The sequence below is a fragment of the Centroberyx affinis genome, unplaced genomic scaffold (genome assembly GCF_046629955.1).
Source record: "Centroberyx affinis isolate AG114_WGS23_722 - 3 ecotype Tasmania unplaced genomic scaffold, CSIRO-AGI_Caff_v1 ptg002554l_1, whole genome shotgun sequence".
In the NCBI taxonomy this organism is placed as follows: domain Eukaryota; kingdom Metazoa; phylum Chordata; class Actinopteri; order Beryciformes; family Berycidae; genus Centroberyx; species Centroberyx affinis.
Window position 1 is genome coordinate 55600 of NW_027280766.1, and position 14079 is coordinate 69678.

Here is a 14079-nt window from a genome sequence, read left to right on the forward strand (position 1 = left end):
ATGTTTGTATTTAAAAAAAATTATGCGGGTGACACAAAAATAAGCACCACAGAGTTGTTGATACAACTCTGTGGTGCAACTTAGACTTAAGTCTAAACACCAAGGCTCTTTTTGCCCCGCCCCCTCAGATTTCATGATGAAAAATAACAGTGTCCACTTCCAGTAGCCTACATTTTTAGAGGCTGTAAAGAAAGAATGTAGAGAAAGGCTTTTGAACGGTACAAGAGGTGCTGGCTCTAGTATGGAGCAGTCTGGGGCTTCCTCCGCTCCAGTTTGATCCAGATGCCCTTCTCCGGCCGCAGGATGAGCTCCCCCAGCGGCCGGAGCTCGTCACGCTTCTGACAAGCCTCAATGTTGAAGTAGCGCAGGATGGACGCCAAAACCACTTTTTCTTCCATTATTGCAAAACGCTGACCTGAGGAGCATTAACAAAGGGATGAGAGAATTTCAAACGGTCTATTGTTACTGTTACACACACACAGCAAAAATTCATAAACAGATTGACTTAAGACCCTCACACACACAAAACAATGCATTTATGGAGACAGATCCAATAAGCTCCAAAAAGAATAAATCACTGCAAAGTTATCCATCCCCAGAATGAGGGTAATTAGACTCTGTGACTCTAATTCCTGTTCGTACCTATACAGTTGCGGAGTCCAGCGGAGAAGGGGATGTATGCGTACGGATGCCTTCCCACTGAATTTTCGGGCAAGAAGCGTTCTGGCCGGAACTCCTCAGGTTCGGGGAAGTAGCGCGGGTCCCGGTGCAGAGCATAGGGCAAAATGATGGCATTGGCACCTTTGGGCACCTTGAACCCATCTGCAAAAGTAATTTAGCTGTGAAAAATGCTGGTAGTATAGTATTTTCTCTGAGATAGTAACTAAGCTTGCATTTGATTACATAGCTCGTTGGGGTTTGCATTAAACAAATGAATGCGTCGGTCATGTGAAACTCACTGATGTGGCAGTCTTCACAGATGCTGCGGGCAAAGAAGGGCACAGAGGGAAACAGGCGCAGGGACTCCTTGACCACACACTCCAGGTATTTCAGCTTCTTCAGGTCCTCTGTGTTAATGGGCCGGTCAGACGCACCTTAGCACAGAAGACAGATGAGAGAGCAGAACAGAGTCTAGTGCAGTTCTTGGGTCAGCCAGCTCTCAGCAGATATAGGAATCTCTTGTTTGGTCTGTGGTCCAATTTCCTGCTGCAGCACTTTCTGCAGCATAATCCCTATCTCTGAAACATTCTCGACTTTCCCTCTGTCTAGACAAGAGCAACTCACAGTATTGTTAAAGCTACACACCCCATGGATGTGTTGTGCTTACTGGATAAGTAGCAATTCCTCAAACTGTGTGGTAATGCATGTAATGCTGAACACCAAATTATGGTGTTGTTACTAGCATTTTGCACAGGGGAAAGAAGTATCACATTAATATTCTGGACAAAATGAATGTTTATAAGCTTGAGGACAGAATTAGATTGTCCTTTCCACTGCAATTTCAACTGGTGCAAACTTTGCATCTGTTATTGCTAGAAGGCCATCCAGCTTACATCATGGAAAAATGCATGGAGGCCATGGTAAATCCTCATAGCACTGAAAATAATTAAATTATTCTCTATATACTTTGGCAAGGATCTGCGCTATTATCCATGTATGAGTTCCCTTTGACTTGTAAAGAACAAATGAGTCGCAACAAAGATGAGTCAAAAGGCCTGCGGTCAGGAAAATAAATGATGTCATGAAAGTGAGAATGTGGGTGGTGACAGGGGAGAGGGCATGTTGCTATTACCGAAAACCTCCTGAAGCTCTTGTTGAACTTTCCTCTGAACCTCAGGATGGGAGCCCAGCAGATGTATGGCCCAGTTCATGGCGGCTGCTGTAGTGTCATGACCCTACAAAAAAAGGCAATTATAAAATAAAATAACAACACGCAATTTAAGACAATTTGGTGCTGTTATTTCATTTATACAAACACAAACACATCCACACTCGCATAGTCACACAGGTGATAAACAGTGGGTGAGTTGAAGCCACTAACCCTAAACATGAAGGTGTCCACCTCCTCCTGGATGTCCTGGTGGCTCAGCTTGTTGCCGTCCTCGTCTGTGGTCTTCAGCAGCATGTCCAGGAAGGCCCTTCTCCTGATGCCCTGGTCAGACTCGCTGTCTGATTCATTATAGGAAATGTACTCTGCTCTTTCATATATCACCTGGGAAGAAATAAAGGTTGAAGTAGAGAATTAGGATGAATTCAGATCCAGGCAAAATAGCTCAATATTTTATATACTTGAAAAAACAGAAGGAGCACATGATTGATCTATCATGCAAGTTATCTGCCCAGTGCTGAGGCTAGAGAAATCTTATCTAGCATACGTCAGACGTTTGAAGAAGTTCAAATGTTTCAGCCCATATCCAAAAAAATATTCAGGTCTGAATGGGGTACTAATGGATTAGATAATAGTGAATTAGCTACTAGTGCATCCTTACTGCAGTAAAAACCCTCAACACTGACTAATTTGCTTTGCTTTTTGAACCACTGCATACCCAACTCCAATACTCACATTGGATGTGAAGGAATGGAGGATCTTGAGCCTCTTGTTATGCTCCCAGCCATCACCGAAGTAGTTGTATATAAAGTCGGGCCAAAACCAGGGCATCCTCTGTCTGCGAATGATAATTTCACTCATTCTAAGGAAAAAAGGCAAGCAAAAAATCAAAAGAGACATATGAAACACAATATCAAATCATTTATTTATCATGATTGTCTATGTCTGTGTGTGTATAAAAACAGTATAAAATTTCAAAAGGCAAAACAAAATAGAAAAAAATAACTCACTTGTACACACTCTGAACATACTCTGAGTCATAATTACTCTGGGCGTAAATTTTCTTGCCCATCGCAGTTTCTGAAAAAAAGCAACATGGTTCAAAGAGTATTATGTGCAACACCCAATGCCACTGATCCCAGATAGTGTATAAGGTATTGTATATCTTATCTGGTTAAGTTAGCATCCTCTCTGCACAGTCTTTGAGACATGCTTGTGATAAAGGGCTATATAAATAAACAAACTTGACCTTGAACTTGAACTACGTCCGCAAGTGGAGGAAACAACTGTTCACGCACACACATACACATAGATGTACTATATACACACTCACCACAGATAATGTCTAGGGCACAGAGGGTGATATGATTGAAGCAGTTGAAGGGGCCCTTCCCCACCTCCTTCTCCAGCTTCTCCACCAGAACCTCCGCCTGCTCATTCATCACCTCCAAGAACTCCGTCAGGATGGAGAAGTGGAAGGTGGGAGTCAGCATCTTCCGCCGCTGACGCCACTTCAGCCCGGTGCTGATTGACAGAGGAGGGTCAGAGAGGGATGAGGGTGACAGGGAAGACCGGACCAGAGTAAATGAGAAGAGATGTATAAATAGCTAGATGAATAGAATGAATGAAGATTATGTTGGATGGAGATGTAGACATGGATTAGGGACATTACTAGGAATTAAGTAAATTGATCGTAAGAATCATGGTATTACATTATAGGATGAATACATACCAAATAGCTCCCCAAAGATACAATTATTGCATCAGAAACATATGAGAATCACATTCACTTTTGTCCCCAAGTACACTACCAGTCAGAAGTTTGGGGACATGCATTTTTCTTTATTTTTACTATTTTTCACATTTTAGAATAATAGCAAAGAGATAAATTAATTATTAAATAACACAAATGGAATTATGCTGTGACCAAAAAAGTGTTAAATAAATCAAAACTATCTTTTCTATTTTAGATTCTTTAAAGTTGCCACCTTTTGCCTTGATGGAAAGACAACGGCTTTGGAAAGAAGTTCATATATAGGCATCAACTTCACTATTTGTATTTGTCTAAAAAACAAATTTCAAGCATTTAAGCATAAGCCTTCAGATCAAAATGGCTTTGAGATAATGAAAACATTGTACCTTCAATCAGGTGTGTTCAAACTTTTGACTGATAGTGTATAAGTCACTGTACATGAAGTATAGACATCGATACATTTAGCATTCTACCACTGTGTGCAAGTAGTGTGGCATGCAGTATGTTGCAGTTATAGGGAAGAGTCCAGAAGTGCTTTGGAACAACAAACCATAAGATAGTTGTACTGAGTAGGATGGAATGCATGAAATTAGTTCTTGTGGAGTGTGGACATCGTTGCTGATGTTAAAGTGGCCTGTTGTGCATAGACTTGTGCAAACAGCCAGATAAGATAAGTAAACACTGTAGATAGTAGTGCGTAGTGAGCATGGCAATGGCTCTTGGGAAGAAGCTGTTGAGGTGGCATTTACTGGTCTTAATGGACTACTGTCATCTCCCAGAGGATTTTTTTTTTTGAGTGTGTACTGTATGCTTGGAATGTATTACATGTTTCCTGTGCTTTTCTTTTCTTTTTATTAATGCAACATTGATGTTTTTCCCTGTCCAGCGTATGATGTTGACAGGTTTACATTATCCTACAGTACAGAGGCAGACAGTTTCTGTGGGGTTACGTACCTGGTCAGCAGGCCAGTTCCAAGCCAAGGGTGGAGGAACTTGTATGCATAGGCTTTGTCCATATGAACTGGGTTGTTTAGAACCGTCTAGAAAAGACATATAGTAGAATCAACTGACATGTAACACAGTACTGATGTATAGTGCAAAACTAATATCATGAAATATAGTAATTGTTCTATGTGTGGGTTGTTTATTTGATAAACCTCACAGAAGTATTTGGGTAGGATAGTTATGTGTATACACACTTCGACTATCATTGCACTCTCACTGCAATTGCATCATATCATTTGCAGTTAGGCAAACTAAGTCAGGCCTAGGGTATATAAATATAAAGTAATAAAAAAAATAAATATATATATATATTCAGTTTCCTTAACTATAAGGTTACTTCATGGATCAAAGATAATACAAGTGGAGATTTACAAATACACATTTACTTGATGTTGTAAATCTATAATAGTGTATAGGTGAGTATACCTCAATAGTTTCAGCATGGAACAGAATCAGAAATGGGATTGGTCCAATCCAGATTTTAAGCAGCGGTGTATTCTGGAACTCTCTTGTATAATCAACAATTTGACAAAAGAAATCTGAAAAAAGAAAAGGAAAACTTTTCAGTCTGAACTATCACTATCAGTCAAGTAAAACATTTGTATTGTGCTCCACTGAGCTCAACTGTGCCTTGACAAACACATAAACAAACATAAACCAGCCTCTGCAGTCTAGCAGCATACTGATCTGTGCCACAATCTACCTTCTCTGCTGCACATTCTGTTGAAATGACATGTCTTTTCCCACTCCTCTCCACTCTATTACTCTCTCCTCTGCTTTCTCACCTCTAGCATTGGTTTTGAACTGCAGTGCATTTCCAATGATGGGGAATGTTCCTCCAATCTCCGGAATAGGCTTCATCTGAAACCATTTGTGCAGGTGTCTGCTAAGCAGCTGGTAGGTGATGTAGGTGATAACAACAATAAAGAAGCTAACTCCAAGTAAAGCCACTGTATATCCACCTAGTACAACTGCCATCTCTTCGCAGTGTGTGTGTGTGTGTGAGTGTGTGTGTGTGTGTGTGTGTGTGCAATGCTAACTTTTCTTGAATAACAGCACCTAGCTGCCTCCCTCCACCTTCACTGTTATAGGCTATGATGCGTTTTCTGCTTTGCCCTACCCTCCCACTACTGCCAACCCACTGGCAACTTATAGGGTTCATGGGAATTAGTATTTTTCACAAATTGTCACAAATTATATAATAATGTCATTAAATGATTTACCATATGAAGGTCAGTTTATACTCTATGAACACAGTCACTGACCTCCCCCAAGACCTTTGTTCCACTCTGCCTTTCCTTGTTTGGTAATGTCACAGACATTATTGCTTAATGAATAATAGCATTATCTCAGCATAGACTTAGTAAATACTGATGGGAAATCATTCATGACTACCCACTTTAGACTGAACTGCTGGAAGCTATAAAAAACATTGTAAAAATTTAAATCCTGCAAATAGTGCAAAAAATTTAATTAGTTTACCTATTAGTAGACAAGATTATAATCTCACTATGAACAGGAAGAAGGATGAGTCATGGGAAACATTTGATTGGATTAATGCAGCCTTGCTTTTGCACATTAATGAACATGGGAGAGCCTTATTTATATTTTTACAATTGTGTTTTAGTATCTATAATTTGTTTTTAAAACTTACAGAATTGTATTATTATATTTATTTTACCTATAGTAGCTGGTTTAAAAACAATGGCAAAAGCTTAACGGCTGAAACTAAGGAACCTCTAACCCATGCTAAAAATGCTGTAACCTTATTAGTTTTACGTCTCTGAGTACAGATTTTGAGGAAAACTGATTTATGAGATTCTTTGTCTTGGTAACACAGCTTATTTAGCAGTATTTTCACATCACATTCACAGTGTCTTGAGGTCAATGTTCATTATATCTCAACCTCTACTGACAGTGTACAATTTTGCTCGGTAAAAAGTTAAATCTTATCACTGGCTTTATATTTAAAGGACAGGGCATCGCCAACAGTAGATAGCTTGGACTTATCTCTTGCATCAGTTTCATTATTATGCAAGGAGCTCCTTAGAAATTGATAGGTGAGATGGTTAGCCAGGCCTAAGTTAAAACCATAACTACTGGCCCAACCAGCAATTCAATTCCATTTGTGGTAATCTTTCAAAGCTGGTATTTTTAATTATCTAATAGATGTTTGATGTAGACACCTATATTGTAGAAACTGCAAACTTTTAAGGACATTTTGTTCAAATGAGCATCCTTTTAAAAATGCTGTTTGGTGAAGTTACGGTCGCTTTTATTGCCATTTTAGTGAGGAAGGGTTTGGATCTCACCCTGATCTGATGTTGAAGACACAAGAGTTGACTACAGATGGAGTCAGGTTTGTGCCTTGTGGAGGCGATCCAAACACAAACTTCAAACATTACTTTGAACAGGACAACAAGGTTAAAACAGTTAAAACATCACCCGTTTTTGAAGTGTACACATGGCCATAAACCTTGAAAATATAAATGGAGCTAAGCTTCTCCAATTATACATCTTGGCCAAAAGGTTCCTTGATTGCATATGGCCTCATTCCAATGTTGCCTTAGTAAACTGTGCATTTTCTAAGAACTTGGATTAAACAAACTGTCCATGCACTGACTGTTTTTTTTTAAACAAGAATCCATCAGACAAACTGTACCAAAGGACATAATACCTATATATTAATGTCCCAGGGGTGTTTTGAGTTTGGTAGAGAATGTTTATGAAGTTTCTACTAACTTTAACAGTTTAACTTCAAGAGTGTTAAATTTTGTTATAGTGAAATGCATTCTTTTAATCAAAAATGAAGAAAAAAATTGATATTACCAAGGACAAAGCATCAATTAACAAAAGATTGTAGTTTATCACTATAGCCACTAGATGGCAGAATGACATAATATACTGTATAATCAGACCTAAAGGAGCAAAAAAAAACACCTCTCCAATGTAATGACAAATTATTTCCTTCCCTTGAAGAAAATGAATATTTTTTTGCCAGTCAAAATGCCAGACTGTTTTATGTCAATGTGAACAAATAGGTGTCACAAGTCCTTTTTCAAGCTCATGCAGCAGTCACATATTAATAGTACTAGGATTGGCTTCTGTGTAAGGGCTACCCTTTGATTTGTATTTGGATTAAAGATTGTTTAGCAAACCCATTTCTAATTTATAAAGATATTCCATCAATTAAAAGACAAGAAAATGTAACTTTGATTGAAAAAAAAAAAGATCATCACTTGCAAAAGATGTCCATTTCAAATAAGACGTTTATTACATATACATACAGTATACACATTTGAGTTTGTCCAAAAACAAAAATACAGTAGAAGCTAATTTATTTGTACCTCAGATGTGTGAGCGTACTGATTACTCAAACAGGCAAATAACAAAATAAAAAAACACAAGTACTCCATTCATTGCATGTACAAACAAAATTTTTCATCATATTTCACTCAAAATGATTTGTGTGTGTGTGTGTTTCAATAAGAGCATTTCAACTGCATCGTAGAATGTACTGGCTGCACTGAGACACTCATTAGTGACTTTTTCGTAATCTGTGTTTGGGACCATTTATGCTGTACCTGTGTGTGTGCTATTCACTATGTTTTTGTTGTTGCTGCCTATTATGTGATGTCTTGTTTTGCTGTCCAGAGTTAAATTGCTGTTTGTTGATGTATTTACTGTATGACAGTTATACAGTACACTGATAATACAGTATATTCACATAAAGACTCAGGGCAAATATATTATCTATCTGCAACCACCTCTTAAAATAGTCAACATGTATTTTCCAAAGCACTTTTTCCGCTATTAACAATGGAATACAGTCACTACTGCAATCGATTCGTCAGGCCAAGCGCTATGCAGAGCTTCTGGTGGAAGGCAGGCACCCTCTCCCTGTGGACAGGCCAGTGCAGGATGCAGCGTGAGCGCAGCATGCCCCTACGCAGGAACAGTGAGCAAGATAAGCGGCAGTCGTGCACGTCCTGTAGGAAGACCAGAACCACAGAGTCCCTGCTGTCTTCGATGACCTGGTGAAGTGCGTGGTGGGCTTTAAATCTGGATGGGGGCAGAGAGACAACTTTGAAAACCCATTCTACCACAAATAAAAAAACACAAATACCTATAAAAACCTGAACACAACATACAGCATGCAATATAAAATGAAAACAATTACTGATATGTTGTAAGAGGTGTTTTAAATTTAGATATGTAGGCTACTGTGTTTTTTGTTGTTTTTTTTTGCTTATGCTCTAAGCTGTGAAAAATAATAATAATGTATAATGTTAAAATAAGGCAACGTGTGTTTGATTTACCGTCTACACCAGGGATCGTTGAGCAGTTTTTCAGTGACGACAAATAAGATTTTCCTGGACCTTCTCATGTTATCCACAATAGATTGAAGCCGTGACATGCCAGGCACTGAATCCCGATCCTCCAAACAAAAGGTGCGGTTTTCATCCTCTAAGGGGAGCAAGCTTCTCTCCACCCAGTTGGTGTCTCCCTCTGCATGTATGACATAAGCGTCATACTCAAACTCCCTGCCCTCTTCAACTGTGGCATCACTGAAACCTAACGTGCGATTGATCAGAATGTTCCAATAAAACTGAATCCTCCAACCATGGAACCGTACTAGAAGTGCAGTTACAATCAATGTCATAACAGCAGTGCTGCTTAGTATATAAAGGGCCTGAAATGGGGTCATATCTTTGCAAGAGAGTGTGTCAAAGTCCATGATAGAGTGGTTAAAGTAGGCTAGTGGAGTGTTGCACACATAGTGCTCCCTGAGATCTGGCAAGCTGGCATTGGTTTTATTCAACCACGTTACAAACCACAAGATGCTCTCGCACGTACAGTCAAATGGATTTCTGTCCATAACCAGCAGGCTGAGGTTGGCCATAGCTGACTTGAACACTTCCGGCCTCACCGCTGTGATCAAGTTCTTCTGTAAACTTAAAACCTGCAATGAGAGCAGGTCATCAAAGACTGAGTCCTTAAGACTGTTTAGGAGATTGTTATTAAGGCTAAGTTGACGGAGGTTGCTCAACCCTCTCAGAGCCTTGACTGGGATCTCATCCAACCCAGTAAAATCCATCTGCAATGTGGCTAAGCTCTGAAGCCCCCTGAGAAACAAGACTGGTCCACCTAGGTTGGCACTCTTCCACAGTCGTGCTAAGTTATTGTGTTGGAGCTTCAGTACCTTCAGGTTCACTAGCCCATCAAAGAGACCTACACTGATGGAAGCAATGTTGTTGTTACTGAGGTCCAGGTGGGTGAGGTTGGACAGGGGCCTGAATGGAGAGGGATCCAGGTCCACAGTGCCTGTCAAGCTTCTTCCCAAAATTAGGATCCTAAGACTGGGCACATTAATAAAAGATTTGGAGCTTAGCTTAATTTTCAGGTGGTTATTAAACAGATGAATCTCTTGAATCTGACCTAGGCCTTCAAACTCTTCACCAGTTAGAGTTTGACTGATAAAATTTAAATCCAGAAAAAGAGTAGTGAGGTTCCTAAAAACGGAGAAGGCTCCAGGACCTAGCTTTTTTATATTTGTGCCTGTCAGATTCAGCTTCCTGAGAGGTGATGGTGCAAATGAGACAAAGGTCATGTTGGTGATGCTGTTCAGTGTTATGCAACTGCTCCAGCCCATTTCAAGGTCCCAAAGACTTGTCAAACCTGTAAAGGTGCGCTCTGTGATTTCTCGAATTGCAGTTCTCTCCAATATTAAGCTCTCCAGCGCACTTAAAGGTTTGAAGGAGAAATCATCAATAAGTGGGGTGGAGGAGGTATGACCTTTCACCAGAGCCTTTCTCAGGTTGAGTTTTTTCAAACTTTTGAGCCCCTGAAACGTTGAGTTGGTCAGGTGCTTGATGTTGTTGTCTGCCAGAAACAGAATCTCCAGTCTAGACAGCCATTGAAATGAACTTTCAATTTTACCCATGCTATTATTGGATACATCCAGAAAGGTGAGATTGGTTTTCTCTAGCCCTCTGAAGGTTGTATTTGTGAGTGTGCCCAGCTTCGTCTTCTGGAGAGATAAGCTTTTAATGGCAGTCCCTGTCAGCTCTGCGCAGAGTCTGGAAGTCGTCTGAGTGCCCAGATTGCTCCCATCCATGGCTAACATCTGTATTCTTGCAATGGGCTTGAAGCACCCAGGCTCAAACTGCAATAAAACACAATAGAATTATTGTGAATAAATATTGAATAGATCTTACGACGCCCATAATGGGATGGAAAGGGAAACAAAGCAGACAACTGAAAGCAAGGTGCTGCCATACTACACATTACTAGTCCTAATTTTAACCATTTCATTTCCCATTTCTTAGTAACTTTCGTACCGATTTCAGAGGTAGAGATGACAGGTTGAGGAATCGTAGAGATGATGAATGGCTGAGGAAGGAGAAATCATCTTGCTTCAGAGTAGAGATGTCATTGCTAGACAGGCTAATGTTTACAAGGCTAGGGAGCTGGGGCCGAGATCCAAGCCTTGCTGACTTGAAATTGTTTTTGGATACATCAAGAGAAGTCAAGCTCTGTGAATTATGAAAGGAGAGTTAAAACAAAATGTGAGTTCATGTAATGCACGCACAATTCAAACAAGGCAAGAGTAAACACGTTGTCCCCACAAATGAAGCAGTCCCCTTCATGGCCAATCAGTCACCTTGTTTTGACCCCCTTGGGCCAGTCACTGTAGTTAAAAATTCCATAACACAGTAGTGAGATGCATTATTGCTACATGGGACAGTTATACTGGAGTAAAGTTACAATATATTCAAAGGGCATGCATGAAACCATCACTTTCCACTCTATTATTTGCCTTTACCCACTTAGTCATTACATCCACATTACTGAGGATTATTTATCAAATATCTCATTGTGTAAATATTTTGTGAAAGCACCAATAGTCATCCCTACAACATTGTCGCAATATCGATATCAAGGTATTTGGTCAAAAATATTGTGATATTTGATTTTGTCCATATCGCCCAGCCCTATCACCACCATTATGATATCATCTGTGATTAGGCTTTGAACACAATAAATCTCTCTATATAAATCTCTCTCTCCACAGCAATACAGTGACAAAAAAGACACCTGTACCTCTAGGGCAGAGAAGGGCTCTCCTTGTAGCTTTAGTCTATTGCCAGCAACATTCAATCGTGTTAGATTGAGACAGTGGCTCAGATCGTTTTCCTTCAGCAAAAACACTTCATTGTGTTCCACATTCAGTGTCTTCAGCAGAGCCAGCGTCTGACACAAACCCCCGTCTAGCTTGGTGAGACTGTTGAAGCCCACATTCAGGTGGAGGAGGCCTGGGTATGGAGCGAGCGACACAGGGTTTAGCCGCACCAATCTGTTGTGAGACATATCCAGGCTGGTGAGGTTCCTAGGAAGGTCGGGAGGGATGTCACTGAGGCTGAGGTGTTGGCAGTCAGCTCTGCCATGTTGTACACTGCAGGTTGTCTTCCTCTGAGAAGTCACGCAATGGCATGGTCCAGTCATAAAATAACATAAGCTGATGACCCATGGTAGGAGAAGGACATGAGGGAGATGCATCGCTTCAAACACCCTTTACTAAAAATACAAAACAGACGGAGAGAAATGATGCAATACTAGTGTAGACCTACTTAATATAGGCTACAGTTTTGTTCAAGTCAAGTCAAATTGTATTTATACAGCACATTTCATGCACAATGTGCTTCACAGAAAAGTAATTACAAATAATAGTAATAAAAGAGGGTAATAAAATAGCAGTAGAAGAAATAACATGATAAAATAACATAAGACAGATGTAGCAGAAATACCGATGATAAAAGAGTGCAATATACAGGCTCTAATCAAAGGCTCTGGAGAAGTTTCAATGAAATCTATGAACCTGCTCCATGTGACATTTTAATCAGAGATAAGTTATTCATACATTTGCTCTAGTATAGTGAATATAAAAGTATAGTGAATAAAAAACAGTGAACCTGCTATTTCTGAAAATGCATTATAATAACAGCCTAATTCCAATATATGCTTGTTTTTAATGTAGACCTAGTCTACAGGAGATAATTATACCTGATTATGTCACCTGAACATTGACTTTTGCACACTGGTAGAGGCAAGACTGGGCTGATATTCTGCAGTTCAAATAGGTGTGTGTTCTTACCAGATGCCTACTTCGCCTGTCCCGAAGTGGATTCCAAGCAGTGGGCACTCACTCCCAACACCACAGTCTCCGTCTAACTATTTCTGCAAAAACGAAGGCAACACGACGCTGTATAGGTTACACCTAAAGCAGACTGGCTGCGTGTAGATGTTTTCATATGAAACGAGGAAGTGAGAAACTCAATGCCAACAACTAAGTTTCACTTCCACGTTAGTCTCGAGCTCCACTGGAGAATTAACTCTTTCGTGCAGGATTCATTTCACAGTCAACACGTTAGAAGGTAATTCATGCTCAATTTACAACTGACATGAAAAGTCCAAGTCTATTATTAACAGAAAGATATAAAAACAAAGCCAGTGACCTTAAAACTTGGCAGCTTGTTACATTCAACATGTGTTCGAGTAAAGCTCTAACAATCAATATGGCGTTGAATTACCATATGGGGTGTAATGTAGGCGAGGCCATGGATATAAAAAATGTTTTATATCTATGGGCGAGGCCATGTCATGTGGGCACAGAATAGGAAGGAATGACAAGGAATCTATTGCAGGCTATTTGTAAATGTTAAACATCAGTTGTTTTAGTGGTAACTGGGGAAAAGTTGTTTCTGTAGCTCAATTAGATATAGCCTTCGGCAAATGAAAATGTAGTATCCGGGTGGTTTCAGCCCATTCATCCAAAATCGCACAATGTAGGCTATACAAATATAGTTTCTTTATTTTTAATGGTTACAGATTGAGACATTCGTGCAATCAGTTGGATTTTTGAACTACCTCTTTCTTAAGAAAAGTTTTCAGCCAGGCTCATTCAACGAGACAAATGAATCAACTCCTGTCACGTCGAGCACAACCGCAAATATTTGGATTTGGGACAGGTCTGGCTCGACTGGTAGCGTAGCTTCACCATACCTGACCAAACCACGCTGCGCAGATGACGTGACTCCATGCTGCGTGAATACCGTAATTGCACGAAGAGACGCTGAAGGCTCACGAATGGATGGGGATATCTGTGCAACCTTGTTCCTTACGCTTTGTGGGTATGAGTGTCCAGATTTCGGCGTATTTGAGTTATCTTTCTGAAGTACGGGGTGGCAGAGTGAAGGACAGTGTGGATGAGTTTGAAGGAAAACAGCGCACATGCCTCTGTGGACGGGCAAACGGTTCAACAATAAATTCATAAGGGAAATGTTGAATCCACCTATGTGTAAAACTAGATGACTTAAACCACACAATATAAAATGGGAGAAAATGTGGACAGAGCATTACAAATGTATTGTTTCAAACAGAATTAAAGAGTTTTTTTTTGTTTTTTTTTGTTTTTTTTTAAATATAAATAGGT

The 14079-nt window shown here is 39.9% G+C and overlaps 2 protein-coding genes across 3 annotated transcripts; both read right to left on the reverse strand.

The window, feature by feature from the left end:
- Positions 1 to 236: 236 nt before the first annotated feature.
- On the reverse strand, positions 237 to 5564 carry cyp4v2a (cytochrome P450, family 4, subfamily V, member 2a). The gene is made up of 11 exons (XM_071534471.1): positions 5372 to 5564; positions 5013 to 5125; positions 4536 to 4621; positions 3162 to 3352; positions 2839 to 2908; positions 2564 to 2690; positions 2042 to 2212; positions 1793 to 1895; positions 960 to 1094; positions 643 to 822; positions 237 to 415 (listed from the first exon to the last, which is right to left on the reverse strand). The coding sequence occupies exons 1-11, from the start codon at positions 5562 to 5564 to the stop codon at positions 237 to 239; spliced, it is 1548 nt and encodes a 515-aa protein (XP_071390572.1).
- Positions 5565 to 7857: 2293 nt separating this feature from the next.
- On the reverse strand, positions 7858 to 13018 carry tlr3 (toll-like receptor 3). 2 transcript variants are annotated; one of them, XM_071534468.1, is made up of 5 exons: positions 12742 to 13018; positions 11691 to 12164; positions 10928 to 11122; positions 8906 to 10752; positions 7858 to 8648 (listed from the first exon to the last, which is right to left on the reverse strand). In XM_071534468.1, exons 2-5 carry the CDS (start codon positions 12144 to 12146, stop codon positions 8420 to 8422), a joined length of 2727 nt encoding a protein of 908 aa, XP_071390569.1. In that variant the 5' UTR covers positions 12147 to 12164; positions 12742 to 13018; the 3' UTR covers positions 7858 to 8419. The 2 variants fall into 2 exon arrangements, with proteins under 2 accessions (XP_071390569.1, XP_071390571.1); XM_071534470.1 differs by lacking the exon at positions 12742 to 13018 and having other exon boundaries at positions 11691 to 12105.
- Between the last annotated feature and the right edge of the window lie 1061 nt (positions 13019 to 14079).